The sequence below is a fragment of the Glossina fuscipes genome, unplaced genomic scaffold, assembly GCF_014805625.2.
Source record: "Glossina fuscipes isolate IAEA_lab_2018 unplaced genomic scaffold, Yale_Gfus_2 67086, whole genome shotgun sequence".
Classification (NCBI taxonomy): Eukaryota; Metazoa; Arthropoda; class Insecta; order Diptera; family Glossinidae; genus Glossina; species Glossina fuscipes.
This window is the reverse complement of record NW_024004141.1, coordinates 1-9,776: the sequence shown is the minus strand read 5'-3', so window position 1 is coordinate 9,776 and position 9,776 is coordinate 1. Positions and strand designations below refer to the sequence as shown.

The window sequence follows — 9,776 nt, the reverse complement described above, 5'->3', positions numbered from 1 at the left end:
AGTGGAAATTAAATTGAAACTGAAGTGTTTTTCTTTTAGTAGCGTACAAAACACTGTTGCGAACAGTTGCAAAAAATACGCGCTGGTTTGTTTCCTACCTTCTGTTGGACAGAATTTTACAAAGAAATTAATTAATTAAGAAAGATTTTATTTCGCGTTTTTTTTTTTTTTTGTTGTTTTTGCTTTTTGTTTTCCTTTTCCAAGTTTATAAATTTTCAACCGCATGCGCAAAATGCAAACCACGTTTGTGGAACTTATTTGTTTCTATACACTATACGCTATCGTTGTCGCTGGCGTAGTTAGTGAGCCCTCAAACCCATACTCGCAACAACAACAACAACAACAACAACAACAACAAAAAGAACAGCGACAACTAACGGCGCTATCTAGCGACAGTAAATTATTGCAAAGACCTTACGCTAAAAGAAATGAAACGATCGACGTGTTGCTACCATACTTTCGGGCTTCAATTCCAATGCGTATTTTTGAATGCTTGCGTGATTTTACTGCTATGCGGTGTACTAAACTGTTTGTATTGCAGAAAATGGAAGAACGCAAAAACTGGCCTCACACCGGCAATCTGACCAAAGATTTTCTCGATCAATTCTTTGGTAACGAAGACGCAATGGGCAGCTTAGTTAGCGAACGTTTCCGTCAAATGACCGATAAAGAGTTAAATAAACATTTGATGATAAATTTGCAAAAGTTTTTCAAGAACCGTAACATTAAATTGCGCTTCTTACCCGGCCTTATGGTGAAAATTATACCGAGTCCGGAAAACAAATTAAAACTAACTCTTAAGAAAAGTATTTTCCTTTAATTATTGCAAAAAAAGAAAGAAAAAAAAATAATAAAATCGAAACCAAATACTATTCTCATCCCGCAGAGTCCATCATCAACTATCACCGTCGATCTGAAAGTGCTCGCGGCAAAAAAAACTCAGGCGGTTTAAGTGAACTATTAAGTGGAACTGGCTTAAATTTAGACACAGAAGATCCCGATGTTTTCGACGAATTGGAAATCGATGGTAAAAAAAATCAGAAAATGGAAAAACTGAAAAAATTGAAAAAAATGAAAAAGCTGAAGAAACTAAAAAAGAAATCATCATTTAAGCATGCCATCCTACAGATGGCATTACCTGTCATGGTAAGCTTCTATTTTAATTCGTTTAATGCAATGCAAATGCATTGCGAAAGACAAGAATAACTTACATTTTTCTCATCATCATTCATTCTCCGATAACTATTTGAAGCTATTGCCAGCTATTTTAATGGGTACATTTTTGCCATTTATACTGCCGACGCTTAAGCTGGCCACTTTCACTTCAATGATTCTGAATAATGCTGCTTTCGTTGCCGCTCTAATATACGCGGCTCGTACACAGGTCAATTTGCAAGATGACCAGCAACATATCAATTACAATTATGGCGTTAACAACAGTGCCGGTGTGCACCGTTATTAAGGCTTTCCTTTTGTGTTAATAAAATTCAAACTTACATTTTCGATATAAGCGAATTTTGTTTTATTTTTATTTATTTATTTATTTTTTTATTCAGTCACAAAAAGAAAAAAAATTTCCTCAGCCAAATACTATTTATTTACTTTTTTAACTATATATCCTTAATATAACAAGGAGAGTGAGAGAAGGAGAGAGAGAGAGAGAGAGAGAGAAGGAGAGAGATAGAGATAGAGATAGAGAGATTGTTGATCTCAGCAAGAAATAAATTGACCGATCATTTCCTCTTCATAAACGAGATTTTTTTTTATTAGCGATTTTCTTGCTTACAACTACAATGATAAGTGAAACTGTTCAACCAAGAATTTGCGTGAAAATTATGCACAAAAATTTCATAAAATTAAGGTAAACGTTTCCAAGTGAATCTTTAATTGGCATTTGCCGCATGAAACCTATGATATTTATGTTATATATATATATATATATATATGTAATAGTATGTGATTTCGCATTATATTATATGTGTATGTATGTATGTAATACTAAATTAATGAATTATTGATATTTACTCTTTTCTTCTCATTAAATATCCTTTTTATCTAAAATGTGAACTAAATTGCGATCATCTTCGCTTATATCCTTATCGTCCCAACCCCAAATAAAAACTTTTTCTTTTTCATGATCCAATTGCGATAACATATCTGCGGGTACATTAGTCGTTTCAGGCTCATTATTATTTAAATCCTTAAGAACGAACGGATAACTACCATCGCCAGTACGTTTAGTACGTCGAAGTATCATTTCCCTCGACACGGTTTTCATATCATACGCTTGACCTACATTGCAAAAAACAAAAAAAAAAGAAAAAAAAAATTTATAAAAGAATTGTACGCATCTAAAAGGACGATAGCTTACCGATTTTCGCTAATAGATTCAATATAGTGACAGTTACATTAGGATAACGGCCTAGTTCGGCCGCCTTGTAATCCCACGGAAATATGTGATGATAATTATGCCAGCCTTCGCCGAGTGCTACAATCGATACCAGCTTACTTTCAACCGGACTGATATTCTTATCGTACGGTTTCGTGCCATAAATATGGGCGATACTATTTACAGTCCAAGTTCCGTGTAAAGATATTGTGTAGCGCAACACACTACATATAAAGAAACTCCGCATCAACGGAGCTCCCCAAGCCAAATATGGAATAATTGCCGGCAATACGAAACAAAAAAGCGGCATAAGCATCACAAAGTATCTAAGCGATAACAGGTTTGTTGTAGAGACAAAACAAAAAACAACAAGCAAAACCTATTTAAACTGCGTTTAAGAAAAACTCACTTTCTTTGGAATCTTATCACTGGATCGGCCTCCAAATCGCTTAAATCAATCAGTTTTCCCTTTTCTACGACATCGGGATGTTTTCGGCACATTAACCAACCCATATGCGAGAAGAAAAATCCACGTCGCGAACTATACGGATCCGCATTGGTGTCAGTGAATTTATGATGTACGCGATGATCCCGAGCCCAAACATAAATGCTGTCTTGGAATGCCAAAGTATCAAAGACCATTAAGATTATACGCAAAGGCAATTTAGCCTTGTAGGAGCGATGAGCCCATAAACGATGAGCACCGCCCGTTATACCTATGCCCCCTAAGAATGTCAAAAAGTAACCTAAAAAAGAAAGAAAACAAATAAAAAAATTATTCCTTACACTTGTAACTGCATAAATGATATGATGTGTGTTTGTTTACCGAAAAGAAATTCCAAAATTGCTAATTCGGCAAATACTAAATAGAGACCGTAGAACGCCCCGGTGTGTAAAATAATGAAAGCAATCACGTTTCTCCATACAATTTCCACTTTATAGGGCTTTTTTAAATGCTCCTTTTCTCTGGTACTAACCTCATCGCTTGATAGATCAAATCTCTTTGAATTGACTGTCGGTGGTAGGAGATCGTTGGGTGGCGTCGGTGGCGAAGAGGTGACTTTGTTGTTATTATTGGTATCAGTAAGCGCCGTTTCAGCCAATATAAATGTGCTGCCAACAACGTTCGGCGCCATGCTATAAAAAAATATATATTATATATAAAATATCGGAACAACCTAAAATGTAATCCTAAAGTGTAGTTAACATAATCTTCTTTAATCGCACATCTAATCGAACAGTACAATATTGTGTGAGGCTTAAATTAACATTTAACCTATCTTTGAAGCGAACTTCTTTCAAAATTCTAATAAAATCATCGAACGCGGCTGAAACGTGTAAAATTTGCTTGGCAATTGAGAACAACTGAAAGTTGAAGGGGACGAGAATGTGTGACTAAAAAATTACTTACTTCAATTCGTCAATGTTCGAATGCCTTTGACAATTTTGACTTGGGGAACTGGGGCGACTGAGTAACTGGATCTAATATGTTCGCTGTCGTACATCTCATCTAAGTTGATACGCAAAGTCATTGAGGGTCTTCGCAATATCTTACCTGAGCAAGGATATGTGTGCGCTCCTAGCAAAAATTTACCTTACGTCCATGTTATTGCGTGCAAGAGGGATCACCTCGAACTGCAATTTAATTTGAATAATGTTTCGACAATGTTGTGATTTGTTACTTGTTCGGGTAATTCTGCCTTGTTTAAATTTTTAGCGTGTTCTCTATCGTCTAAAGTAATCTCTTAAATATTCAAAACAGATAAGCAAAGGTTTTCATCGAAATCGTATTCTTGCTGTGACTTGGAAATGTGGGCTTTTTTGGAATAAAGTCGTTGCTTAGAAGAAAGTCAACTTTACTGATCAGTCTCTTTTAAAAGTAATACAATTTCTAATATTTCAATCTATGTACATGCCAACAACACGCCTATAGCAGACGATAGAATTTTTCAAAAATTTTATTAAGCAAATTTTATTAGGAGCAACTTTCAATGGACTCGAACTGTTTATCGAGTCATTCGATCACGATTAACCAAAACTATGCACCGAAAAGAAGTATCGAAGAGTGTATCGAGGTCGTATATAACTTTGTTATTTATATGCATAATTAGCTGCGAGACAGCGGATGAATTTACGATGTGTTATTAATGGTTGCCATTAGAATTCGAATTAAGTCGGTAATGAGCCTATGTTCACTTCACATGCGAGAGGAGAACTTTTAAGAGAAATTTTCAAATTAAATGCAATATCTGTGTAGATAGCTATTTTTTTTACATTGTTATGCCAGATGGGAACTTTCCTATTAATCATTTTATGGTCGTCCTATTGTCGGGTGTTATCTCATTTCATATGCGTGCATGCTTCTGCTTTGTAAGCTTCAGTAAACAGACCTTAACAAGATAATCATGTCAGTCAACAAATATAAGCAAAAATTTTGAAATTTACATACATACGCGCATATGCGCTTGATCACGCGTATATAATGTAATACATTTTACTACAAAAATATTTATAAATATCGTTTTTCATCAGGAAACCGTCGTTTATGTTTAATTAGAAATGCCACAAAGAAAACGAAAGAAAATTAATTATGAAAAAGAATTTATTTCAGAAATTCACGCATACATACGCAGTGCGTTCAGTCTCATTAGCATTGGGCTTTTTCGCTCGATAAAGAGGTAAACGCTTGTTAAACCTAATCCATTGTCCAAACGTAAAAATTTTTTATACTATTTTCCAGTAGAAAAGACAAATAACAAATAACTTCAACAACTTATGGCATCGGGTTGTTTTTCGTGTAAAGAAGGAACGAAGAAAAAAACAAACTATTATTAAAAATTAATGTTTGATGGGGTATCCTTTCATTCTGACATATTTTTTTATAAATTTCCTAGTGGAGGAAACAGAGATCAGGGATCTTACTCCGTTCTTCTTGTAGTCTATTTTTCAAATCTCGGACGGAAGAGATTGAATGTTTTGACAGGGTTAATGCCTGGTGATAATTGGGGAAGAGGATGCGCACTTGGCGGCAGTTATATAAGAGTCATTCTCGGACTTGGGCTTGCGTTCGTTATCTTGGTAGATAGAAATCGAATGTTTCCAAGATGCCAAATTTGCCCGCACTTTCTTTACGAAAAAACCCAATATTAGTGAGACTCACTGCACCTGCATTTATATTAAATAAGAAATTACAGCCGTCTGAGTGGCCGAGTAGGCAAGAGTCTCGACTAGCAACTCTCCAATGGTCGTGGGTTCAAATCTCAAGTGCGGGAGAGTTTTTAATAAAAGCTGAAAGCCTTAGATGCTAGTGCTTTAAGACTTAGTCTTAGAATTTATTCTCCGGCTAAATTTATAATAATAATAATAATAATAATAATAATAATAAGAAATTACATTTTCCGTACACATGCATATTAATGATTCAATTATAAAGGAACATAGTCATAATTCAAAAAACAATTTACTCCATGTATTTATGACAATTAAGACGACTTTTAAGCACTTTTTTCAACATCAACAATAGCATTGAATCTTGACAGACGCAATTGCTTTATAACGATTAGCGAGCAGTTTGTTGTTTGTTTGTTTGTTGCTCCTTCAAATTGGGTCATCAAGAACCTGTCTAAACATATTCTACGTATATCTCTTAACCTACTCCACTCGCACATGAACGAAGTGTATAAGTGAATAACCGAATAGCTAACCAATCGACTAGTTGGCCTTTAAACGCTTAAATCGTAAACGTACTCTTCGATTAGCAATGTGTTTGTGTCTGTGTGTTCTTGAAAGTGAATTAACCATAAAAACACACATTCTTACAGTCATATACGAATGTGTGTCGAACTCTTTTATTATTTCCATTTTTTTTTTTTTTTATATATTTTGTTGTTCTTGTTGGGATCGCAATCGCGGTGCTCTATGGTAGTTGGAAAAGAAATCAACTTTTTTTTTAATCAAGACTTGGGTGATCAAAGTTAAGGTTGACAAAGCTCAATGCCAGGCAAAGATGTCCGCATATTTCTTCAAGCTAAAATTCAATAATTTAATGAATAACAAATTTTTCTCGTTATTAAGTATTTTCGTATTACGGCTCGAATGTCAAAGTATAGCTTATTGTCTAATGGACCATGCAAACTATATATTCTTGAATAACATAAGATTTTCATGTTTGTCTATATGTGACAAGTAAAAAAAATAAAAATAAATAAGTTTCTTTGCATATATCCACCTGCATATTAAGTTTGTAACGATGTATGCAACAATCAAAAGGACTTCAGCTTGACCGATATTTTATTCAACGTGCCTAGGTGGAAAAATTCAATACACTTTGATTGAAGTTTGGCACATGTTTTGAACTAAGGACGAACACTATATAAAATGAATCGGATCATTTTACTCCTCCTATTAAGCGGGTACTCCTCATTGGAAAAATTTTTCCCTTTTTATTATTTGTTGAGAAAAGTTGATAAAAAAAAAAAAAAAAAGAGATCGTTTTTTAGACATACTTTTGAATGGGGTTTAGAATATTTCGTAAAACACCCTCCATATATAATATACGATATACACTACAATATAGTAGCATTTGGAAAAGCATTACAGGTGCAAAGGATAAGACTTCGCAGTAATTATCTTTTAGTGTTAAAAAAATGTAGAAAATTTGCTTGAGTATCATAGCTATCGACGATTCGTCCGTACCTTCCACTTTTCTACTTGAGAATTGCTTTTAATAACTCGTAACACTCGGCAGTGTTAAAAAGTCAGCTCAACTAAAGTTTCTTATATGATGAAGCAAACATGCCTTAGGTGCCATATGCTTATAGCTTCATTTTCTTTTTTATTTATGTAAAAACAGTAAATGATTCATTTAGATTTAAATATATTTTGAAAGAGTTGAAGAAGCCAGGTGAAGAAACAAATTGGAATTCCGTTACGACATTAATGGCCAACACGAACTTCTATTTCTTATATCATTCATTCTAATCTTGTTCATTTGTGGCAATGTTTCGGAAATTATTTATAATGCTAACGCACGGATTTATTTTGGTACACGTTTTAATTTACTCTGATCGTATATTGCTATGCATAGCGTTAAAGCAGTTCATCAAGCATGTTGTAGCATATTTAAGTAGTGAGTTCGGATCAGACACTGCTTTTTATTGTCGTTATTGTTGTTGCCGCTGTCAATACAATCAATTTAGTAAACATTTTGTATAAAAACTTTGCGTCCACTGTGATCCTCTTACGGTGTTGTCTAAAATTTGCATAATGATGATCGATTGATCGAATATAAAAATTAAATAAACTTTATTTAAAAATGTCTTTTTTAATTTTTATTATTATTCTTAACCCCAGAAAGAAATGCTGGCAATAATACAATTTCAAGTTTTGTCCTATCTGTACACATACACGTAGGTAAATCAATTCAATGACGAGATGCCAAATTAGGTTAGAGAATTGAATTTCTATAACAGCTTGAGTTACGATGTAATTTATGGCAAAATGTAAACGCGATAGCAAGGAACCGATAAAATTGATAAAACCTTATCGATGAAAATTAAAATTCAAGGTCAAAGCTATAGTCACAATTTTAATTCACAAAACAATTCCAGTCCCATCAATTTGGGACCCAGGTGATTTCAACTAGATCCACTTAATCTTTTTATTTAACTACCATCCTAAACAAATTTTCATCACAAATATATTAATAATTAGGCTTTTCTGGCATATAAGGGTTTGCGTTTCATGGGCATCCCTATATGCACTGGTATGCAAAAAACAAAACTACGTAGTCCGGAGGTGAGGAATTTATTTATTATCAGCTAATTTCCCCTAAGAAATATTCAAAATTCGACTTTTTTACCATGTAAGGCTTGCACTTCCTCAACTAACCGAATAAAAGAGGCTTTAAAATATTCCCACAACCGATCCAAAGCTTTCACACCACAACACTATTATTTAAGCACTTTTGTAGAGATCTTTACGACTTTACAAAATAAGGCGCTACATGGGGGATGGTCGAAAAAGTGAACCGATGCAAAAAAATGAGGCGATCGTCTTTGGGTCAAAGCACGTCATTGTGCCACATTTCATTGAAATATCCCAAAAATTGCGACCTGTAGCTTGGGCACAAATTTATATGGACAGACATCAAACGAACAGACGGACAATCAATAGAACAAAAGGTCGGTCTACCATAAGCCCTTATACGTCTTACGTACAGCCACGCAAACACAATATACTCTGAACCAGAGCTGATATAGGGTATAATGATTCTAAGTCGGATGACTTAATTAAAGATAAATCCATCTAAAGTTCTTCCGGATGTTACACAAATCTACACAAATGTGTTATGCCCTTCCCGCAAATGGTAAGTGATACAGGAGGTAAGTATAATTATTTAAGGAATAGATCAAAATAAATAAAACCTCTCGACTTTTTGAAATTATAAAGTAAGTTATAATTTTAACTAAACAGACACAAATTGTCTAAATGATCAAGTTTTGAAATCCGTTGTAGTGCAAGGGGATGGATTTGAGATACACTCTTTTCTCATACTCATAACCAATCTAAGTTTGTCTGTCTGTCCTGTATTGTTTTGTTCAATCTACGGGTTGCAAATTATTGACATATTTTTTGGAGAAATTTGGTACACGAACGTGATTTGGATCAAGGACGAAAACTATTAAAAATTTTTTTGTTCGGATGGAGCCACTTTTTCGATCACTTTAAAAAGCTTATAAAAAATCGAAAATTTATGCAGACCTGTTTAGAATGTAAAGTGGAGAATATGTGTACTTTGTGAAGCCTACATTGCAAGTATATAAAATTTGCCTGCCTGGATGGATTGGCTAACAAAACATTACCCCACTTATCGGGGGATTCTAGATCGATTATGCAATCTTGAAAAAGAGAAACAAAAATCTGTCCAACGTAATTTTAGGAAACACAAAAATGTAACGGAAACATTAACATTTCACCTGCGTAAATTTCACCTTGGGTAAATTTCAATTTTGATCGGTTGAAAAGTTGTCCTTATGTCTTAACATTTATAAGGATAATGTTTTTAATAGTAACAATTATTACCTGATCGTAGTATCCTGGTGTGGTGTCGCAAATTAAATTAAAGGGAAAAAAAAATTTATCAAAATTTTTTCTTTAGATTAGCAAACTTTTTCAATTTCGCCACAAGAAAATTTTGAAGTGGATTAAGAACGAATTTTATTTTAATTATTATTATTATTTTTTTGTTTTATTTATTTTTTCTTTTTTCACCACATTGCAGGATACTTTTCTTTATAAGAGGTTTTCATTATATGAAAATATTTTTTAATTTGTTTTAATTTTTTTTTTTTTATTTATTTTTTTTTTTTAGCTATTTTTGATGAAC

General features: G+C 33.6%; 2 protein-coding genes across 2 annotated transcripts; one reads left to right on the top strand and one right to left on the bottom strand.

Annotated features, from left to right (window-relative positions):
• Positions 1-232: 232 nt before the first annotated feature.
• Positions 233-1,475, top strand: LOC119643894. The gene is made up of 3 exons (XM_038043396.1): positions 233-802; positions 1,087-1,146; positions 1,253-1,475. The coding sequence occupies exons 1-3, from the start codon at positions 233-235 to the stop codon at positions 1,460-1,462; spliced, it is 840 nt and encodes a 279-aa protein (XP_037899324.1). The 3' UTR covers positions 1,463-1,475.
• A 225-nt stretch (positions 1,476-1,700) lies between these two features.
• On the bottom strand, positions 1,701-9,572 carry LOC119643895 (stearoyl-CoA desaturase 5-like). Its single transcript, XM_038043397.1, has 5 exons — positions 9,473-9,572; positions 3,216-3,526; positions 2,799-3,135; positions 2,372-2,715; positions 1,701-2,292 (listed from the first exon to the last, which is right to left on the bottom strand). The coding sequence occupies exons 2-5, from the start codon at positions 3,523-3,525 to the stop codon at positions 2,039-2,041; spliced, it is 1,245 nt and encodes a 414-aa protein (XP_037899325.1). The 5' UTR covers position 3,526; positions 9,473-9,572; the 3' UTR covers positions 1,701-2,038.
• Between the last annotated feature and the right edge of the window lie 204 nt (positions 9,573-9,776).